Here is a 23,557-nt window from a genome sequence, read left to right on the forward strand (position 1 = left end):
TAATTATAAGGAGCTCCGAGCAAAAACAGGCGGCCATTTGTTCAACAAATTATGTACATAAATTAGACATAATCGTCGTACCGGCTGCGCTTCTCGTGACACAACCCCCTAAATGTGGAATTTAAACGAAACATTTTATTTTTTTAGTACTACTATGAGCTAGGGGTGGCGGTGCAAGGATTTAGTACTACTATGAGCTAGGGGGGGTAAACGAGTTCTAGAGTGGAGACCGCGCCTCGGCAAACGTAGTGTAGGACGTCCTCAGGCACGGTGGAGTGATGACTTGCGCAAGACGGCTGGCAGGAGCTGGATGCGAGAAGCCGAAAATCGATCTCAGTGGCGTGCACTTGGAGAGGCCTATGTCCAGCAGTGGACTGCGATAGGCTGATGATGTGTGTGATGTGTGATGTGATGAGCTAGGGGTGGCGGTGCAAGGATTTAGTACTACTATGAGCTAGGGGTGGCGGTGCAAGGATTTAGTACTACTATGAGCTAGGGGTGGCGGTGCAAGGATTTAGATGCCTGCAGTTTTGCTTACATTTATTTTGTGATGGTTAAAATGGGCTTGTGTGCTGTATTATAGTTGACAAGTTTGGAGGCGTTTGCGTCGACTACAAGGTTTTGTGGTATGTAAGTGTAGGCGATGTATGCTGTAGTAGACCGTGTCTTTGTTACCGCGATGTATCTATTGAATGGGTATGTAGTCGCACGTAGACTTCAATGTCTATTATTTACAAAGACACTGTACACTATTCATATTGATCATCTATTGTACACTTAAAAATGCTGGTTCTTGTCTGTATTATAAGCACATAATTACACTGTATTATGTTTATAATTTTGTACTCAGTCTAGTAACTTCTATATATTTTTTGTCTGAAAAGAGTTGATGATCATGTTGATCGAATAAATCAGTGTTTTTTGACAACCCTGATTACTGAGTACGGATCAAGGCCTATGTTTAACTTGACGCAGTTATCGGACGTTATGGTAATTTTAAATCTAAATTGCCATTACTTAGCTAAAAGGAAAACATAAGGAAATATTACGCGGCTCAAATTGATGACGTGTTTGGTTTAGAACAAGGAAAAATAAGATGAAAGTTTTCTATTTACGCAGGAAATTGGAGGTATTATTTATCTTAAAACAATATGTGCCTGTTTAATTTTTTTTTGTAATAATTAATTAATAAAATAAATACTTTATAAACTAAGACCATAATGATAATACTATAGGTAATTTTTAAATTATAATTACAAAATCCGTCAAAATATGACCGTTCACAATTTGGTCCGCGTTCACGATGTTCAATTGACGGAACATTAGCATATCGGCGAATATGCAAATATCGTCGACCGACGTTAAACCTCTGCGGGGCTGAAATCACCTCTGCTCAAACACGACACTATTATTACCTCAATATTATTAAAAAAATAACTTCTGTAATATATGTTTTTATCTAGGAATATACGTGTTCGTTTTTTAATTGTTCCAATATAAATGAACACAATACTCGTTAAATAACACATACATCTTGTGTTCCGCGAATACAATGTATTAATTGGTCACGTCTCGTATTTCCTTGGGTTTATTGTGTATTTTTGTATCTGGGGTTGATTTTTAGCAAACTAAGGAGATCTCATCCCAAGAGAAATTGCAGTTACGACCATGTTACGAGACAGCCATATTAAAAGTCTCAACTTTACTTAATTACTGACAATAAACTCCAGGTAGTAAAGGGAACTTCACTTCATCTCTATTTTCAAATTAATTAATAAACAGCAAATAATTTAATATTTAAGGCTCCTCGATTACAACACAAGCCGTCCGTCCGGGTGTTCTCGTAACTCATTTTAATCGTCTCCGTCACTCAAGACAGTAAATTTGGCGGGAACGCCAATTAGCTATGATGGCAGTCGTTAAACCGATCGCCCATTACACAGCTACTAGCTACCAAACGTTTTTGATAGCTTTTCATTACGAAACTTGAGTAGAAACCAAAAAAACTCTCTGTAAAATACAGCCTGTAGAATTCGTTTGAGATCGTATTTTGTTTAATGGCCTGTAAAATGACTGACGATTTAAGTACTAAGGTTTTACTTTCTAAAAACGATTTAGATATCTCCTGAAATTTAAGTGAATCCACTTAATTAAATCGGCAAAGAAACGAGAACAATGAATTTATCTTAACAAAATACAATAAGTCTTGCACAAAACTCACCATCACACACCCCCCACTTTCGTAATAAAACAAAACTCATTTCAATATGGCGCTGAAATATATCTGTCACTTAGATGATCACAGTAACCGAGTTACCGGACCCCCGGGACACGCCTGATAACTCAATCCGAAACCTTTCTCTTAAACGAGACAAAATAAAGATTTGATTTGCAAAGTCTCGGCGCTGAGTAAAAAATGCTAAGCAATCCTCTCGGCTTCGAGAATGTTCCACGCCCCTGTGAACGACCGACCGATGTACTGCACTTTTCAGGTACGCCATTGTGAATCAAAAAATAAGGTTTTCAATACTTTTGAATCCATTTACTCTGCTTTTGATAGATTGGGGTTCTGCCATAGAAAGTGAATTTACCTCCGTTATAAATTGGGTACATCCAAAAAAAGGCCAAAGAATACTTAGCTCGTCTATTTTTAGTTGATTAAAAGTAAGGTCTTTTCAGTAAATAAAAATAGCAAATTGCAATCGTTCATCAATCACAGGGAGTAATGTAATATTTAAAAGTGGTTTCATCTGTGATTAGAAATCATTCTTACGCATTTAAGTAATGTATGAAGCAGTAACATGTTCTATAATATGGAATCAATAAATATAAGTAAGACTTTATTAATCGAATCTTCTTAACTATATTGTGAACTCTGCAAATATTAATTTTAATACTGGTGATCTTTCAATTCGTTTTGAATAGGTATTATAAGTTAGACGACAACTAATACAACAAAACTCTTTATCTACCAGAGAACATTAGTGTCTGTTAGCATTGAAATCTCCACATAGTTTAAGAAACAAAGTAAGATAGTGTAGCAAGTTTCTTGAATATTGGGTGCAGCATCATTACTGGTGCAATGTATCGGAAATGTGCAGTAATGTGCGGTCAAATAGCCGGGCGCCGTCTTTGTATTGAGCGAGGAGGCGAGATAAAATTGTTGCATACGATGAGCTCAGAAAGTGTTAAAAGTACCTAACAGTTACATGTTTAGGAATATATTTTTTAAGAATGTTTTGATGTGTTATTGCTAAAACAATATTTGATCCATCAATTTCCCGACTTAGTTACGAATTACTTGTTTTTTTTTTTTTTGCATTCAGATGAATATATTCTAAAATAAATAGTCTCCAAAATTGGCCATCAAAATCTTTTCAGTCGTTTGACCTTTAAGGCATAATTACATTCTCAATTTCCTTTATTTGGGACAAATTGTTGCCAATTCAACAAGAGACAATGAAACTATTCCATAAGTACACATAACATTATATAAGGAATTTTTGTCAGTAGGAAAATCGCGTAATTGGCTATCAATACAGTAGTAAATAAGGTCGAGAGCCGCTTGTCTGGTGTCAGAAGCCAGCGCAGTAATTAACTGCGAGCGGTGACTCGACACAACTATTAAAAACTTCCTCTGACGATGCTGTCCGTCTTCTAAATCTACGATTTTTGGGTGATAATAACTCGTATATACACAGAGTATTTTTTTAAATATTTTCAACAAAAAATAACTACAGCCCAATAGGGTAGTGTCCAGGGTCGAAATAATGAAATAATATTTAGTCCGCTTTTTAGATAATCAAAAAATATTGGATACGTATTTTTTCTTTTTTTAATTAAACATAAAATGACAAAGATAATACACTTCAAAAATTAGGAGTGGGGGCCTTTTACGTCACAGTGTCCTGAAAATTGTAGCAACTTGTGACGTCACACTCAACTTTAACACGCTATATCTTAACAAGTTCTGATCCAATTTAAAAAAGAAAAAATACGTATCGCTTAATTTTGGACAATCTACAAGACGGACTAATTATTATTTTTTAGGAAACTAGCCTATTGGCATTCGATTTCTATTTTAAATCCAGTCGTGAAAAAATATTTGCTACTATGCTAATATCACAAAAAAGCTATATTGGAAAGCTCACAATCGGCGGGTTATTATATATTATACAGACTATATGATATTTTTTTCAGTATTACGTGTCGCGTTGTAGCAAAGTTACTATAATAATAGAGCGTCGCTCGTGCTCACTCGCCGCTGTAATGGCCTCAGTGTCACAAAAACGCTAGAATTTCATTAAGAGTTTAAAACACTCGGCGACGATAATTTCCAATTAGGATTTAAACGATATTTTTACTAAACTATTTACTTTACTATATACCAGCGTTCTCTAAGATCTTGAATTTTATTAACAGTTAAGACAAGATCAAGTTTTAAAATTGTATTATATTTTCTTTGCTCAGTTTATTAATTTTTTGGTGTAGGTACTTACTGTTTAATAAATGATAACTAATTTTTTTTTAGTACAAAATAGATGTTTTATACGTTTTTATTTGTAGAGTAAAAGATTTATCACTGAATTATACTCAGATTGAATTAATTTTGGCTGCCGTTTCTGTCGACGGTAGGCACGAGTTAAATAAGTGGAATCTTATAGATCCTGTTTTGACGAAGGCATTTTGGATTCATTGCAATCTTTTAGGAAAGCTTTTTACATCGAGAAATACTGTATTTATCAATCAATCAGACACCAATCTTTATGAACTTGTGGCGGACTAAAACCTTTATACCTTCCTACCTTTTTGTGTGCGTGTTTTATTTTATATTTTATTAATTTTTCTCCGTCAAAAATGGTCTGACAGATTACAAATACTTTTACAATCTTGCTGAAGCATTTTTATTAAATACAGTCCTATTCAGGCCTGCGTAGTACGCTTAGATGCTACATTGGTGACCCCGACGTGATCTATTCAAACACAAGCGGTGAGCGATTTTACAAAAATGTCGGAGCCAGAATTTTTTTCCGACGCTGACAGTAAGTGCGAAGTATCGAAAGTCGGACTTCCAATGCGTTGTCCGCCCTTTTGTCCGGAAGAACCAGCTGTATGGTTCGCCCAAATAGAGGGCCAGTTTGTCCTAGGAAGAATAAGTAGCGATACGACAAAATTCTATACCGTGGTTACTCAACTAGAAACGAAGTACGCAATGCAGGTTAAAGACATTATCACAAAGCCGCCAGAGACAAATAAGTATGAAAAATTAAAAACTGAATTAATTAATCGTCTTTCTGCGTCACAGGAGAAGCGGATCCAGCAATTATTAATCCATGAGGAGCTAGGTGACCGCCGGCCTTCTCAGTTTCTACGGCATCTACAAAATTTAGCTGGACCCGCTGGTGCTTCGGATTTTGTGAAAAGTCTGTGGACTAACCGCTTGCCGCAAAATATACAGACAGTGATTGCTTCACAGATTGCCGACCTGCCGGTAGAAAAGCTAGCAGAGATTGCTGACCAGGTGTACGACATTGTACCATGCACCCCGCAAGTCGCTGCCACCTCTGCATCTACCAGCACCGCGCCGGACTTGGTCAAAGAAGTAAGCGAACTTACAAAACAAGTTGCCCGGCTGTCATCGCAAATGAACAACAAGTGGAGAGGGCACTCTCGCTCTCGCTCACAGTCTCGGCACAACCAAAGAAGGTATTATCGCGGTCGCTCTAATAACTCTAGGACTCCACAGCCACCACCGAACCACCCGCATTGCTACTACCACTACACCTTTGGAGACAAGGCAAACAAGTGTAGACAACCATGCACATTTACGTCGGAAAACGCAAAGGGCGGTCGCTAGTAGCGGCCAACGACTGCCCCTCTTCAACAGGCCGTTTGTTTGTAACCGACCGAAATACGAAAATGCAATTCCTGGTGGATACTGGCTCAGACTTGTGTGTTTTCCCTCGGTCGGCAGTAAAAACGCCGGTGAAACAGTCAAAATTCGATTTGGTTGCAGCTAATAATACGATGATACACACATACGGGCCAACACAGCTACGACTCAACTTGGGGCTCAGAAGGGACTTCACATGGAAGTTCACGGTAGCTGACGTTTCTCGACCTATCATAGGGGTCGACTTCCTAAGTTTTTATAATTTACTTGTCGACTGCCGAAATCAGAGATTGATAGATAACACTACGACACTATCGGTTCCAGGAGCCCATTGCAAGTCATCGGACGACATTGCATCCGTGAAGGCAGTAGTCGGTGATACAGATTACCATAAAATACTTCGTGAGTATCCAGAAATCACCCGACCACCAGGAACACATGTACTGGGTAAGCACAACACGGTGCACCACATAAGAACCACTCCAGGCCCACCGGTAGCAAGCAAACCTCGACGTCTCGATCCAGCTCGAACATTAATCGCCAAGAAGGAATTCGAAGAGATGCTAGCAAGTGGTGTGGCCAGACGGTCGGAGAGCGCCTGGTCCGCTCCTCTTCACCTGGTGAAGAAAAAAGACGACGGATGGAGACCATGTGGCGACTACAGGGCACTAAATGCTAGGACGATACCAGACAGGTATCCTATACGCCACATCCACGATTTCTCCTACCAGCTATCAGGGTGCACAGTATTCTCCACCATAGATCTTGTCAAAGCCTATAATCAGATAAGAACAAATCCAGACGACATTCCGAAGACCGCCATCACTACGCCTTTCGGTCTTTACGAGTTTCCATTTATGACCTTTGGTTTAAGGAACGCCGCTCAGACATTCCAAAGGTTCATCGATGAAGTGCTGCTCGGTTTAGAGTTTTGTTATGGGTATATCGACGATATCCTAGTATTCTCGCAGACCCATGAACAGCACGAGCGGCATTTACGGCAGTTATTCGCCCGTTTAAGAGAATACGGGGTAGTGGTAAACACTTCAAAGTGTCACCTCGGACAGTCAGAGGTAACGTTTCTAGGATACCATGTGTCAGCTGCAGGAACAAAACCTCTAAGTACCAAGATACAGGCTATCCAAGAGTATCCAGTTCCCAAGACGGTCAAGGACCTTCGTAGATTTTTAGGTGTCATTAATTTTTACCGTCGATTCGTCCCAAACGCGGCCAAATTACAAGCCCCATTGAACGCAATACTAGCCGGTCCGAAAATCAAAGGAGCACATCCAGTCAATATGACTCCAGAACTCCTCAAAGCATTCGAAGACATCAAGACTTCATTATCCAACGCAACCCTACTGGCTCATCCGGATCCTTCAGCTGAGTTGGCCATCGTTACTGACGCGTCTGATACTGCTATCGGCGCTGTCCTGCAACAGCGAAGAGAAGCTAACTGGGAACCTCTAGCCTTTTATTCGCACAAACTAAATGGTGCTCAAAGAAAATACAGCCCGTACGACCGCGAGTTGTTAGCGGTATATGAAGCAGTGAAGTACTTTCGACATATGGTCGAGGCAAGAGACTTCGCGATCTTCACCGACCATAAACCACTGATGTTTGCTTTCAAGTCGAACAGAGACAGCTATTCACCAAGGCAATTCAGATACCTAGACTTTATAGGGCAATTTACTACCGATATAAGGTATATCCCGGGCAAGGAAAATGTGGTTGCTGATGCATTGTCACGAATCGAGGAAGTGTCACCGACAATAAACTTTGAAGATCTTGCAAAATTCCAGGAAACAGATCCAGAACTGCAAGACCTCATTCGAAATGGGTCCTCACTGAAGCTGGAAAAGGTTGCTACACCAACTGGCAACGCACAAGTTCTATGTGACACTAGCTCGGCTACGCCCCGACCGTATTTGACACCACAACTCCGGAAGCAAGCCTTTGAATCGTTGCACAATTTGCATCACCCTGGATGTTCAGCTACAGTGCGACTGGTGACGCAAAGCTATGTGTGGCCAGGGATCCGCAAAGACTGTAGAGAGTGGGCGAGGCAGTGTTTGCCATGTCAGACTTCTAAAGTCACTCGCCATACCAAATCCCCACCTTCCTCTTACCTAACCCCATCCTCTCGCTTCGCTCACATCCACCTCGACATCGTAGGACCGTTAACCCCTTCGTCTGATTACAGGTATTGTCTTACCGTCATCGATAGATTCACTCGATGGCCCGAGGCTTACCCCTTGAAGGACATCACGGCGGAGGCCTGCGCAGCAGCGCTGGTGGCCAATTGGGTGGCCCGCTTCGGCTGTCCGGCACGGGTGACCACTGACCGTGGCCGCCAATTCGAGAGTCACCTGTTCAAAGCTCTCTCTGCCTTGCTGGGGGCAGAGCATCTTCGCACCACTGCCTACCATCCAGCAGCGAATGGCATGGTGGAACGGCTGCATCGGCAGCTGAAAGCCGCCATCATGTGCCACACCTCTTCGCAGTGGACGGAAGCTCTTCCACTGGTACTACTCGGCATGCGTAACTCGTGGAAAGAAGACATCCAAGCTACGCCAGCCGAGCTCGTCTACGGGGAAGCACTACAGCTTCCCGGTCAGTTCATATCTATGCAAGCAGATTTCACCACAGCTGACGTCACCGAGTACGCAAATCGTTTACGACGTCACATGGCCAGCCTCACTCCGAAACCTGCAGCATGGCATAGCACGTCGCCCTTCTACGTGCCGCGAGATCTTCATTCCTGCTCCCACGTCTTCCTCCGTCGAGACCATGTACGACGTTCACTGGAACCACCGTACGCGGGGCCCTACAAGGTTCTACAGAGGCATGAAAAATATTTCACGATCGAGATACGGGGAAAGCCAAGCAACGTGTCAGTCGACCGCCTCAAACCAGCTTTCATAGCACGTGATGAGGCGCAGCATGAAATCACAAGAGCTGACACTACTAACACCAATACGACATCTGGGGCGAAAATAACGAGAAGCGGGCGTCGTGTAAAGTTCCCCGATTTTTATCGACCGTAGTCACGGTCTGGCCGGGGGGAACATGTGGCGGACTAAAACCTTTATACCTTCCTACCTTTTTGTGTGCGTGTTTTATTTTATATTTTATTAATTTTTCTCCGTCAAAAATGGTCTGACAGATTACAAATACTTTTACAATCTTGCTGAAGCATTTTTATTAAATACAGTCCTATTCAGGCCTGCGTAGTACGCTTAGATGCTACAAACTCTAATATAACTAAGTAGCTAGTCGGACCTTCAGGATTCGTATCACCTGCTATAGCACTGGGAAGCGGTGATGCATTTTAAAGGTAATGTCACTTTGTAATTGTTGTCTTTGAAAACTCTTTTGATACTCTAATTTCAATAAGTAGGTACACTTTCGACTACTATCAGTTCAGATTGCAGTGATTACACGCGGAGTGCGGCGGCGAGAGCTCATGTAGCGAGTATCCTCACACTGCTCCCGCGTATGCAGTTTGGAGTGCTGCCAGGATTGGATCTGCTAGAGGGTGTGGACAATCAAAGATTCTTGTAAGGTTTTGTAAGAAGATAGTTGTTTTTGGTTACTATTAAATATACACAGCCTTCCCAGTTAGTTCGGGGATATTAAGTCTATAATAGGTTTCATATACTTACATAATAGGTGAAGAAAAACAGGACGGTATAAATGAAATTATCACTTCATTCAGTATACTATTTCATAAGAAAATACATAAATGTTACTAAATTCATTAAAATGGCAATAAGAACGCCACTGTAGCCACGATAACTGGCTACAGTGGCATTCTTATTGCCGTTAAGAAAAATCTTTCAAACATTCTTACAAAAGTGAAACTTGCTGATTCCAACGTAATTTCTCAAAACATATTCGATGCACTCACGGCTGTAGCTTTTCTAAGATATGCAAGTCACTCAAGCGAGAATGCAGTATAGACGTCCGAAGAAACGTCTTAAGTGCTGAGCTGAAGTGATTCCCTTGCGTGCCGTTTGGCGGCTCGCCAGCGCCACTTCACCGCCTCGCACATACCACGACACACTTAAATAAAACACTCATTTCAATATAAAAAAAACTTCAAAATCTAGCACATGATGAGCTTCTGTTGAGTATGTTATGTACTGAAGCTGTATTGTCTGGCAGGCAGCCATGACATAGCCACTTTATGGTCAAGGAGCGCGCCAGTTTTGCGTACAGTACTTATGTAAAGTAGGATACGGATGGCCAATTTTGAATATATCGAGTTCCAGCTTAGACTATTATGGAGACGATTAAAATATACGTTCTGCTGAAATACCGAGGTGAATGTCTCTATTTCGGAGAAATATAGGGGACTTCTATGCAGCACTTAAGTACTCTATACGTAGGTATATGTATATAGATGTAAACCTTGTGTTACTAAATAAAGTATTTATTGAAAAGAACATAAAAAAAATACAGGTAGACTTTGTTTCTCACACCTCAACCCAGCCATCGATTCCCCGGGTCAAAATGACTGTTAAGGTAAATAAACCACCGCGAAAGCATCAAACTCTCAACCCCTTCACCTAGTTGGAAGCAATCTTGCCGCGGAACTAAGCGTCGCTCAGACTCAATAAGTTTTTTCAAGCCTTCCCTCCCTTATTGCTTGTTAATCGATATTCCAGTAATTTGTGTTTAGTAAGTAAACTTGTACAATTTTGTAGATGCTCTGAATTTCATGTAAACAAACAGCTTTAGTGTCTTGTAGTTCAATGATATCTGAACTGATATTATAATGAAGCTGAGGTGTTTATGTTTTTTAAAGCCCCGATGTTGGCAATCCAAGCCAAGATCTCTTTACAATAGACGAAAAAGTTGTTTAGTTTTATGAAAATTACAACGTAAAAATCCTGTCAAATACCTACAAAACAATTTTGGTATAATATTAGGTTTTGAAAAATAAACAATGTTGTGATAGCACTTTAGTTTTTATTTTGAAACGAGCTAATTTAAACTTTCTGTTTCAACTGCAGATATCTAATGGATGTGAATCAAGTAAGTTGTAAATTGAGCATTGTTTAGTTCAAGTTCACTTTACCTATTTATGTTGTGTAATCGTTATCAGTTCAAAAGTATTTGAACCAAAACAAGCATAGTGTCTTCATTTAAAAGTCAGAAAGGGCTTAAAAATTACAAATATAAATCAATACAGGTTTAATACATCACAATAAAATAATTAAGTCTTCATAATTACTGTACCTCTACGCATAAAATTCCTCAAATCTCACCATGTCACAACTCGTAACATGATAAAATGTCGCAACGAACTTATTAATTTTCACCCACTTAACATGAGTTTTTAATGAGAACACCCGCTTCTGCTACTTTATATTAATTAAAAGTTAGGAGTATTTCAATTTAGTCATCAGCAGTATCAAACGGCTTAGAAGCGACGAGACCTCTTCAACTGTAGGAATGGGTGAAAAACTTTGTAAAATGTGCCACTCAACCCCTTTGTGACGTAAATATTCTATTGTCATTTTAATTATAGTAACAATGACTGGTTTTTGGGATGTGTAATTTTAAATGTTAGTTCTTAGTTACAATAGTACTAGGTTCAATACGTATGTGAGTTTTTCCTTGTTATTTTTTTTGTCGTTGAGACTTTGAATATCGAATGTTAATTTGTTATAATATAACTTTGGAGAAACGACATCATTACATCTCTAGTAAATAGTTCGTACTAATGACATTATTCATTTGAGCTAAGAGGTTTTCGCGACTGATATGTAATTAAGTTATGTTGCTTACGCTAGCGTAACAGTCTAGCAATTAGTTTTTATCAGTGCTCACGAACAATTTTCAAGAACACTTAATTTTCAAAGTACTAACGCTTGTTTCATTAAAAGTCTAGTGAGTATCTAATTTATTATCATGAGATATATAATATGTTTATACCCTGCTCTTAATATGTTAGGCTGATTAATTATTTTAAAATGTTTTTTTTTTTTTTATGGAGAAAAAGAAGATTTATATGACCAGTAGGTAAATTTTACAAACTCAAAATAAAATTGATTGAACATTTATATTATTTCTATTAAAATCCTATCCTTAATTATAGGTATTCAAATAATTTCATAATTTCAAAACGTAAAAAATTAACGCTTGACCAGGTTCAGCTAGCAGGGATATTTCGTAATTAAATCCTAGAACGTCAATGGATGCTGCGAAAATCATATCTGCCCGGTGTACTCCACCATTGCAATTTGTGACTCAAAATTGATTTCAAATTGTGAAGACTAGCCAAGTGTGAATCGGAATTATTGTAGTTTGGGATGATCAAGAAAGATTTAATAAAGGATTTTATACTTTCGCCACTTGTAAAATTATTGATACACTATGATTAAGAGGTTAAAGGTACCTACAATTATTTATTTTTACCCGACGTTATGCCAGAACTACACCGACCGTGGTCACAATCTATCCGAGGCACACATGAGTTGAATTGGAGTTGTACCAACATTGTACCAACTAAATAGGACCATTTTCATTTTAACAAAAGTCTTGTATCAGCTCATAAATACGTTAGAATCCTCGCATCATCAAATGAGAGAAGGTAGCGTCAGTTTAATTGAACTCGCTGTCAGCCGAGCTCTGAGCTAGATTTATAGTGCCCCGGTGTGACGCGCACTGCAACGCGACGCCGAATCTAAGCTACCAAGCGCTTATGATGTGAGGCTGTAGGTAGACGATTGGGTAGGTGACAAAACGAAGGGCAAATAAATACAAATATTCTGTTTTCAAATACATAGTCACGGTGGGACATATCAACACATAACACCTTACAAAAATAAACGTAATGTTGGCCTTGCGGTATTCAGCATGTTTCATTAGACCTTCTATTGTATGGCTTGTAATTTAGCCAGAAAACGATGTAGCACGGCAACTGTACATATAAGCAAAAATAAAGAATTTAAAGCGTGAAAAAATTACTTTCGTTATAAGAACAAAAGCCATCCAATCATTGCAATTAGTCAATAGTTTAAATAAAACAACGAGCAATAGATTAGTTCCAAATTACTATATCGATATACATACAATCCAAACAAACGAACAATGTGATTCACTAAATCTAATTTCCATAGTATTGTGCGTGCCATACAATTCAATCACCTGATTGCCTGTTATCTCTATCTAACGTTTCGCAATAGAGAGGGACGGCGATAACAATCTTTGCTTACGGGAGCATCTTGGCGCTTACATTGTTATCACTCACAGATTCAGTTAAGGCCCGCCGCTGACTGCAACTTTTTGTCAACGTGACTTTTTGTCACTTAGTCAAGTGCAATGAAAACTATACTGAGTGCGCTCATTATGGTGACGTGACAAAAAGTTGCAGCGACAGGCAGCACCGGAGTGACGTGACTGTCACTCGCCCTGTACATTACTATGGGAGTCCGCTCACTGGTGACTTTTTGTCACTCAGCCTGCGCCGCGCGTTCGGAGCAGACGTATTTTTAAAGATGTCGTCTTCTTTGCAAGAGGAAGAAATTGACAATGAATTATTAATAGAGGAGATAGAGAAGAGGCCTGCATTATATACAAAAAATTTAAAACAATATTCTGATCAAATTTTAAAACGAAGATTATGGGATGAAATTGTATTACACTTATTTCCAACAAGAAGTTTATCACAGGAACAAAAAGAAAACGCAGGTAATTTTATTAGCGTTTATTATACTTATTTATAATTATTACATTAAATTAGGGCGATAGGCAATTATAGTTCTTGCATAGGTTAGGTATAGGTATCAGTAGAGCGTTGCGGAATTATTATTTACCCACATTGACATAAGACTGAAAGGAGACGTTTCAAAATGTATGGAGCCCGGCCCAAAAAAAATATTTCAAACAATTTTCAATGATCCAATTAATTTAATTTGGCTTTATTTGGCTCTAAAACACAAAAATATACACATGAGATTGCAATACACATCAAAAAACCATCATAGCTGTAAGGTTAATACCATATACTGGCGGTTCTACCGCCAATGTCCGCTCGACAATGCTGCTACACACCATCAAACTATACAGATTGTACTTAGCTGTATATAGTTCATTTCATCATGGACCCTCCAGTAAACCTTGCAAAATGACTCAAAAGCGGAAAACCGTCCTTTTAGTTTCAAGTGGCGGTTTGACGCTGCATGCGGCGATTGTATAAGGTGATATAAAAATATCTGCCATGGCTGCAATGGGAGACAGTATTGCGTGCATACATCATTAGTAAAGATTATTACTTATTGAGCATAATATGTCTCATATTTTTTTTTACCAGTAGAAATTGCGTACAAGTTTGAGATTATTTATTCGCAAGAGATCATCTCGCAGTCTAAATTTAACTATTCCGGTCTTCACTATTGTTGTCTACATACACAATACTATCTCCCGTTGAAGCCGTGGCAGATATTTTTAAAGCACCTTATATTTCTCCCGCCTGTAAACCGCAGCGGTAAACCGCGCAGTTTAGTATGCAGCAAACAACTTTTATATTAAATAGTATCTCCGGACGGCGGACGAAATGCCCGTACTATAGTATGGGCCTAAGCTACCGTCATGGTGGTTGATTAATGACATTTGACGTGTTTATTTTTCTTAATTGTCAAATCCATGGATTGTTGTCATTTTTTGGTAACAGAGTATATAAAATGGCGAGACGCCATATTGAAAGTCAATAAAACTTATTAATAAATAATAAATTATAACAAGAAAAGTATGCATTTAAGCAAATGATCTCTATTTTTCCCGAATTCCATAGATTTTTCTGGATAAGGGTTGGCCCAAAAGGCGATTCCGTGCTGCCAGATGTGGTCCAACCCTTACTGTACATGTAGTGGGTCGGATTTGAAACATCTCCTTTAAATGAATTATGCGTGTGCACTTGTGACTATTGTTATCATAAGTTACATATTTAGTTATATTTTTTCATATTGCCACGGTACGGATCCTTGTGGTGAAATAAAATAAGAAGTAAAATAATTTCTTATATTGACACAGGACATGTTTCGATGCCACTGATTTGTTGACGTATTGCTTAGCGTACATTCGTACGCGGTATCTGTGAATTGAATTCCATCTTTAACGCGTACATAGTTATGTAATATACAGCAAGCCATTACAATCTTATCACAAAATTCTACGTTAACATCGATAGGTCTGTGTAGAATTCTCCATTTATTACACAGTATTCCAAAAGTGCATTCCACCATTCGACGTGCTCGTGTATGTCTATAGTTAAAGATTCTTTTAGCAACTGTAAGTCCTCTCTTGGAAAACGGTCGTAAGATATTTTTCGACAAACCAAAGGCTTCATCACCTACAATGCAAAAAGGCATTATTTTTCCATTTTCATCATTAGGCAGACTTCGTCCAATCGGAATATTTAATAAATTCCCTTGAAGCCTTCTGCCAGTATTCGATTTTTTTAAAATCGTCGAGTCGCTTGCGCTTCCTTGTGATCCGACGTCAATGTAGATGAATTTATAATCTGCGTCTACCCATGCCATCAAAACCATAGAGAAATATTTTTTATAATTAAAATAATCAGATCCACCGTACTTTGGATTCGTTATTCTAACATGTTTACCATCGACGGCGCCGATAATATTAGGAAAGTTAGTACGCTCGTAAAACTGATCAGCAATTTTATACCAGTCTTCTTCATTTTTTTCTGCCATGTACAGAGGTTGCAATGCTTCCCATATAGATTGGCACGTTGAATTTACAATATTACGAAGTGTTGTGGCTCCAATTAGGTATTCAAAAGATAATGCATTGAAACTTGCACCACTTGCTAAATACCTGTAAATATAAGAATAATATTTTTTACAGTTAAAGTGATACAACGTCGTTGGAAAAATTTAAGAGCTTGTTTTTCGAGGGAGCTTCGTTGCCAAAAAGACGTAAAATCAGGGCAAGCTGCACCTAAACGAAAACGATACGTGTACTTTGATAAGCTACTGTTTTTGGTACCTTCTATGGAGGCAGGGAGAGAAACCTCAAGTAATGTGCCATCGCTTGACGAAGAAACAATTAGTGAGAACGATTCTTCTACACCAGGAATAACACAACCAACACGAGAAAAGAAGAAGAATAAAAGTTACGAAGAATCTTTATTAGAAATATTAAGAGACAAAACAAACCACCAAAACATCCAGACACTACCAGACCCAGATAATTATTTCGCATTATCTTTGGTTCCATTATTAAAGTCTATTCCACCAGGCCAGAAAATTGATGCACAGATTGCGATTTTAAACACCCTGAAATATTATACCCAATCTTCTAATAGCTTTACTAATTACAATTCTACAGCTGCAACATATATTCTTCCTCAACCACAACAACCTCGAATAATTTCGCAACAGCTTATATCCCCAGCCCAACCAGCACCACCTCGTATACTTCTTCAGCCAATAATATCTACAACCCAACCACAATCTCAACCACCACCACCACCACCTAGCGTACTTTCACAACAATGTTTTAATCCCTCTGCACCCTCTACATCTACTCAATCTTTTTATGATATTTCTCCTCCGCGGTCGAACGAAACTGTGCAATCATATGTGTCAAATTACTCTTTAGATGATTGTGATATTGCAAATTTGTATGCCTCCGAATAAAGATTTTTTGTTTAAATAAATAATTGATGTAGTTTTTGTTACTTACCTCAAAGTTACCGTTAACCTTTCTTCTGCTGGAATAGCTTTCCGAAATCTTGTATCTTGATGTGTAATCACAGGACCTACCAAAGCCAGCAACTCATCGAAAGAGTTTATAGACATACGAAAATAATTAAAAAACTTTGGTGGGTATTGACGCAATTCAGAATATATAGTGTAGAATTTTCCTTTGAATAATCTTTCCGTGTATAAAGGGTGCACCCAGTAGCGTTTTTTCCGTTTCATTTTTCTTCTATGTATTTCAAGAGCGCAAATCACGGCAACCTCGTTGAAGTCCATAGCAGAAATGAACGCGATTTGTCACCCAAGAACAGTTTCAGTGAGCGCATCGTGGGTGACAGCAGGTGACAGTAACAATAAGTCACGGTGACAAAAAGTTGCAGTCAGCGGCGGGCCTAAGATTACCCGCAGACTACAGACTAAACATTCGGCCGACCGTTGGCCCACTTTTCTAAGTTTTTAAGTACTGTCTAAATATATCTTGGACACCAATGACTGTGTTTCGGATGGCACGTTAAACTGTCCCGGTCCCGGGTCCCGGTTGTCATTTAACATCTTTGGCAGTCGTTACGTGTAGTCAGAAGCCAGGAAGTCTGACAACCAGTCTGATTGAGGGGTATTGAGTTGCCCAGGTAACTGGATTGTCCAGGTCAGATAGGCAGTCCCTCCTTGTAAAATATTGGTACTCAGCAGCATCTAGTTGACACTGGAAACTGACCTCAACAGTTGGGAAAAGGCTCGGGAGATGATGGTGATACTGGCTTTCATTGGGCATTTTCTTGCTTATCAAGCGTGCGATAAAACTGTCGGTCGACTAAAAAGTCTGCAGTCTACAGGACTACTGTAATGGAGATTACATCTGAGATACGTTTATAACGAATGCTTTGTTAACTTGTCGCGAGATAACTTGTTATTGTAAGTGATGACTTGATTATAGTTACTGATGACTGCGTTGTGGTAATTGCTTAGTTTATGTAATTGATTTTGTTGGGAAGGTGTTTAAATGAGGTTCTACTGGGCTATTTAGGATGCGATTTAGCTTAAGAGCGATGTAAAAACCCACTGGTATACTAAATTAGATTTTACTTGTTCGTGTTGTTGTGTTATCAAGTTTTAATATATGCCATCTCAGGGCGTTGTCTTAGATACTCATTTGGTCAATCCCTCACCGATCAAGGTATTTGTACAACCAACTACTATAATATTCAATTATGCACGCCATGGAAACATTATCCTTCTCACATGCCTAGTTCCTATATACAATTTCAACGCAGCGTTGCACCAGATGCAACACAAGTAATCCTCGGCAAGATGCCGTAATGCGCTTACCAGTAAAATATATAACTATATATCATTAGAAGCATTTACGTCCTCACGTGTTAAGGAGCGGAGGGGGGATGATACTAGGAATAATGAACAAGTTGCATGCAGACTCGATTGGATTAGCTTCGATTTTGTTTGTTTTGTACTGTTATTTTTAATTTAAAAAAGTATTGAATAAATTGACATGGAAAAGAATGATCCTTGACGTACTGAATACAATGCAGACTAGCAACGCTTCCACACTAGTGGATTTTTTGACATTCTGAGTAGAGAGCATCAGTCGAACGGTTCCAGTTCGTATTTTTTAGAAAAATTACAATATTACATTCAAAAATAATGTTTTTTTAGCTTGTATACAATGTACTTTAACAAGTAAAATACATCCGTATTAACTGGGAATGTACTGGGAACTGTTGTCCAGTATTGCAGGTAAGAACTGAGCGCTGCAGATTAATTCCCGCTGCAGCGAGCGATAGCTGTCTTCGCTTCAACGCGCACACGACTACGACAACGAAATTCTTATGTGCAAGTTATAAGCTTATAGCGTGAATATATACCAGTAGTAATCGTCAACTTCTAGACTTTGGGCTGTTTTGTCAAAGTTTCTAAAATCTACGATAAGATTTTATCCCGATTCGGAATTGAACCGAAAAGAGAAAGAGGTCTAGCCTCTAGCACATTCACGATATGCGACAAGACCAAGATCAGTGCCTGTGCCTTGCGCATCTAGTTGATCTCCTTATAGGAAAATAGCCGCCGTGGCCGACACTCGGTTAGGACGCCATTATTATTAAACTACTTGACAAGCAAGCTTATGTAAGAATGTACGTGTTGTACTTTTCATCCAGGGTAACAGATAAATATTAGTTTTTTACAGAGATACCTTTACCATATTAAATGCTCTTACAACTTGTACCCCAGCAAATCTGAAATGAATTTATCCAGCGCTCGCGCAGCGCAACTAAATCGATTACGTCGGCGAGTGTTTGTCCAGTAATGGAGCTATTCGTGACGCTGCAGCGATTCGTCTTTGTCTCACTGCCTTGTTGCCAAATAAAATAATACTAACTTGTGTGCCTTTTGTTGTTCTTGGTTCTCTTGAGTGTTGATTCAAGGGATTGTTTCTTGGTTTAAAAGATATAAGAGGATACATTTTTATAGATTTCATATTGTTTTTCGTTGAGACAAAAAAATGTTCATTCAATCAATTTACTGATCGATTTTTTGATATAACGGATGATACTAAGATTAATAAAATACACAAAAAGCATAAGTAGGTTTTTGGGAAATCTCGATAGTTGCTCCAGAATAGAACTAGAATACGTCTAGATTCTAAGAATGGAGTATGGCTTCATTTTTGCATGTAGTGTGTAAAAAAAACAGAACATCTCACCCCAGACGACCCTTAAGCCTTTTCCCGTTACCGTCACTATCATCCAGCTATAACCAACGCTATCTACTCCAACTTTATAATACTGAACCTTATGTCTTGTGTGCACAGTCGAAAATCGGATGCAGTGAAGCACAAAAATAAATTGGTCATGCTGACCGCACGAACCGACATAGCCGTGCTTCTTTCTCCGTCCTTAGTGCTTTGTAATAAAGTTGAAATCTATGTTTTGCAGGTGTAAGTGAGTTTGGAAGTATTTGGCGTGACGCCAGGGCGTCAATAGAGCGTAGTGGCAGGAGTGACGTCTGGTGGCCGTAACAGTGTGTTTACACCGCAGTTACCGCCGTTTGCTGGTATAATGTGCTCTTGAAGCCATCGCTTCGGCTTAAACCTTTAACTGAGCTGATCTTGACACATATTTGCCGATATGAGAGAAACATTTGGTGTTGGGTTGAGCAAATAGCCCATTTTTTCTCTAGTGCTCTATATACTTACAAAACTTACTTACTTTTTTAGTAATTTTCATTTTTTTTCTGAAACAGCAAATGATATAACATTCAAAGTATTATAAACTGGTTTCTCAATCGTCCTGAGCGGTTCACTCTCATTACCCGAGTAATCTACATCTATGTCCAGAGTAGTATCCATCGCACTAACGTAGATTTGAGCAATTTAGCTGGCCAAAAGTTTTTTTTTTTTTTTAATAAAGGTTATCATCAAATTGTGGGTAAAATGGAAAGAGGAATACCCCAGCAATAAGAATTTACCACATCTACCTACCAAACATGCGATATGCGCTTGCACCAGGAGTTAGAACTTGACCTTAGTGCAAATTTTACGTTACACGTTTTTAGAGATCTCGGTAGACGGTATTAAAGAAAAATTATTTTTGTGCTATCTAATTGATATTAAGCAACTATTATGATGGATTCGAGTTGTGTAGGTAACAGTTATTATATTTTAATATATTTTGAGTGTGATCACTTAATTTTTTATAGTATTATTTCAATTTTAAAAGAGGGTGTGTAAGCAAAATATTTTTTTAGTAATTTTCTTGTTTAAACACAATTTTGTTATATTATCGCGTTCGACCGCGTAACATTTTTTTTAGTTTTAGATATTTGACATATTAAACTAGCTTACGACATATTATTTGGCTGCGGATAGCTGCGGATGTCCGACTTACAGGCTTTTTAAGATTTGAAGCTCATACAAAAATAAAATACTTTTTTCTTTAAAATGTCACAAAGTGCATTTTTTTTTGTTTTGGGTACCTCTGGCGTAAAAATAGTGACCCTACGTTATATTTACAATAAAATACAATAGCAAGATCTGACTAATTTGGAAGAAAAACTAAATTACCTAGGAAACTAACTTTTGACCTATTAGGGTGACACACCTGATAATATAAGCAGTTTTAAACAAAGATTTGCATATTTTAAAATAGCTACGAAAGTAAGAAACTGAAACTGTAAAAAAAATCCTTAAAACTAATGAGAATTGGTTAAGCAGAACATTTGAACGCCCGACAAGTGTTGGAAATCGACCGGGGCGGCCATCTAAATCACTTAAAGATTGTAGTGAGAGGACTAAACGAAGGAAAACTAAAGAAATACGAAACTGAAGAAATGTGATCAACAAAAAAAAACATCAAAGCAAGATTATTTTGCCCTGAAACAATAAAATATGCTACTACCAGCTGAATCAAACACAGAGTCTGATATATCAGAGGCAGAAAGTGAGGAATAAAAAAAATATTAATTATTTTTTTACTACACTACATATTATTTTGAAATAGATATAATAAAAAATATCATAACTACTTTTAAAATGAAAATATATTATACTCTACATTAAAAAAAAAAATATTTACGGTTTTTTTCAATAAAACATGCTTATTATCAAAATACAATGCTTAAATAAAATAAATAATAAAATAATGATAAAATAAAGATAGAAAAAACGAAATACATTGTAAAATATTTTTGGCCGCCTAAATTGGTCAAATCTACGTATGTGCATCGAATACCAAATTTGATCTTAATCGGTTCAGCAATATTGACGTGATTGTCTAAAACACAGGCAGAGGTACTTTTACATTTAAACAGGTATTACCTCGGGCATATTTCCTTTAAGACAGAGTTGATTTGTCTGTTTCACAGTCAGAAAACCGCAGCTCAAGAATGATCTGAGTATTACTTGACGAAACGAGAGCTCTTCGAACAGAGAACTCAGTTTCCTGCTAAAACAACTGATCCAATTTGAAACTAAATTAAGATATCTTGCAGTTGGTCCGTTTATTGCGAATAGTTTATCTTCGTCGACTGGTGATCGATTGCAGCTGTCGCCATCGCCTGCATTTTGGATTCATGTTTATCTTTGCTCCGATTGGAAGATTTTAATGGTGCTAGAATATCTTTAGAAATTATTCTTGCTCAGTTAATAAGCCAATTAAAAAGTAATACAGGTGACCGTGAACGTTGGACGTAATAGATGGCGAAAATTACAAATAATTTGGGAATAGACGGAAGGAAGAAGACTAACGAATATTTAGGTATTGTATGAAGAAGAAGTGTTGTGGTGGGCCATGAAAGAGAAAGGGGTGCCTGGGAAGTATGTGGAGTTAGTTCGTGCGATGTACAGGCAGTCCTGTACGTATATCCGATCGTCGGCCGGCAATACTGACCAGTTCAGTGTGGCTGTGGGCCTGCACCAAGGGTCGGCTCTAAGTCCTTACCTCTTCCTGCTTATTATGGACGCCTTGACGGCGGATATACAGGAGGAGGCACCCTGGTGCATGCTGTTTGCCGACGACATCGTCCTGGTTAGCGAAGACGGACCTGAGATCCAGAGCAGATTGGGGAGTTGGCAACAGAGACTGGAGAATGTTGGCTTAAAAATCAGCAGAACCAAGACCGAATACATGTTCTGCGATTTCGGCGGTCTCTCCATTCCTGAAGCCATAGCGCTGGATAACGCACTTCTTCCAGTCTGCTCCGATTTCCGGTATCTCGGTTCGCTTATTCAGGGCGATGGCGAAATAGATCGGACAGTAACGCACAGAATTAACGCAGGATGGATGAAATGGCGGCAGGTAACGGGAACAACTTGTGACCCTCGTATGAAAATTTACCTGAAAATTTACAAGAGTATGGTCAGGCCTGCTGTCTTGTATGGATCAGAGTGCTGGCCCACAAAAGCGACAAATGAAAGACAATTACATGCGGCAGAGATGAGAATGTTAAGAGATATGTGTGGAGTTACGCGAATGGATAGAGTGAGGAACGAGTATATAAGAGGAAGTATGAAAGTAGCGCCGGTATCAGAAAAACTGCGTGGAAACCGGCTGTCGTGGTATGGGCATGTGATGCGGAGGAATGAGAGTCATGTTGTGAGGAAGGTAATGAGTATGAACGTGGACGGATATAGTGGAAGAGGAAGACCAAAGAAACGATGGATGGATTGTGTGAAAGTAGACATGGTAAGAAAGAATGTTACTTGTGAGATGACGGCAGATAGAAGAGTATGGAAGAAGAAAACATGCTTCGCCGACCCCAAATAAAATTGGGATAAGGGCAGGAGGATGATGATGTATGAAGAAGCATCATCATTTGAAAAATCTTCCCAGTTACCAGCAATGTAAAGAGGTACAACTAACAGCTATTAACAGAAACAACTTCATTTAAAAATGTAGGCGTATCGGAATTGTTCGCGGGCGATACGTTGCGAATTCATAGGCTCTCATTGTGCAGCACTCGTAAACCTGCTTTACTGCCTACCCCCGATACCTTCACGCTCTGTAATAGCTTGTATTAGTGTGGGCTACACACTGGGGAATCGAACATTGTAGTTTACTTTTACCCGACTGTTGAAGAAAAGTAGTGAGGAAGAATGAGAGAAAGGGTTAAGGTTTTTGGATCTCACTGGTTAAAATATAAAGGTGATGGTTAACTAAAAAGCTATTGTTTTTTTTTTCGGTAAATATAACTAACATGAGGTGGCTGGTAAGTTATAAGTACTTTTTGTACCTAACGTGATGAAACAGAAGCTTTTAACCTTCGTTATTTCTATGAATTTGCCAGCTTAACTTCTGAGTTGCATATGAGGATAAGTTTCACAGTAGGAAGACTAACAAAAATAGTCAGTTTTTCTCTAAGCACATGCCTCAGTATGCCACAATCTATAAGCAGTAGTTACAGACGCGGTTTACGCCTTCCTCTA

The 23,557-nt window shown here is 38.7% G+C and overlaps 3 protein-coding genes across 3 annotated transcripts; 2 read left to right on the top strand and 1 right to left on the bottom strand.

Annotated features, from left to right (window-relative positions):
* Nucleotides 1-5,008: 5,008 nt before the first annotated feature.
* LOC124632011 lies at nt 5,009-5,857 on the top strand. Its single transcript, XM_047166665.1, has one exon. The coding sequence runs from the start codon at nt 5,009-5,011 to the stop codon at nt 5,855-5,857; it is 849 nt and encodes a 282-aa protein (XP_047022621.1).
* A 7,329-nt stretch (nt 5,858-13,186) lies between these two features.
* Nucleotides 13,187-16,586, top strand: LOC124631990. Its single transcript, XM_047166644.1, has 2 exons — nt 13,187-13,594; nt 15,770-16,586. The coding sequence occupies exons 1-2, from the start codon at nt 13,402-13,404 to the stop codon at nt 16,561-16,563; spliced, it is 987 nt and encodes a 328-aa protein (XP_047022600.1). The 5' UTR covers nt 13,187-13,401; the 3' UTR covers nt 16,564-16,586.
* On the bottom strand, nt 13,596-17,014 carry LOC124631989 (protein ALP1-like). Its single transcript, XM_047166643.1, has 2 exons — nt 16,610-17,014; nt 13,596-15,739 (listed from the first exon to the last, which is right to left on the bottom strand). Exons 1-2 carry the CDS (start codon nt 16,900-16,902, stop codon nt 14,854-14,856), a joined length of 1,179 nt encoding a protein of 392 aa, XP_047022599.1. The 5' UTR covers nt 16,903-17,014; the 3' UTR covers nt 13,596-14,853.
* Between the last annotated feature and the right edge of the window lie 6,543 nt (nt 17,015-23,557).

Source organism: Helicoverpa zea, chromosome 7, assembly GCF_022581195.2.
Source record: "Helicoverpa zea isolate HzStark_Cry1AcR chromosome 7, ilHelZeax1.1, whole genome shotgun sequence".
Classification (NCBI taxonomy): domain Eukaryota; kingdom Metazoa; phylum Arthropoda; class Insecta; order Lepidoptera; family Noctuidae; genus Helicoverpa; species Helicoverpa zea.

What these genes read in the sequence shown, in the direction of transcription:
- LOC124632011 (XM_047166665.1), top strand. Translation starts at nt 5,009, where the DNA reads ATGTCGGAGCCAGAATTTTTTTCCGACGCTGACAGTAAGTGCGAAGTA.
- LOC124631990 (XM_047166644.1), top strand. Translation starts at nt 13,402, where the DNA reads ATGTCGTCTTCTTTGCAAGAGGAAGAAATTGACAATGAATTATTAATA. An exon ending in GGAACAAAAAGAAAACGCAG is followed by an intron (nt 13,595 to 15,769) that starts GTAATTTTATTA and finishes TATTTTTTACAG; the next exon opens with TTAAAGTGATACAACGTCGT.
- LOC124631989 (XM_047166643.1), bottom strand. Translation starts at nt 16,902, where the DNA reads ATGGACTTCAACGAGGTTGCCGTGATTTGCGCTCTTGAAATACATAGA. An exon ending in AGGTTAACGGTAACTTTGAG is followed by an intron (nt 15,740 to 16,609) that starts GTAAGTAACAAA and finishes TTATATTTACAG; the next exon opens with GTATTTAGCAAGTGGTGCAA.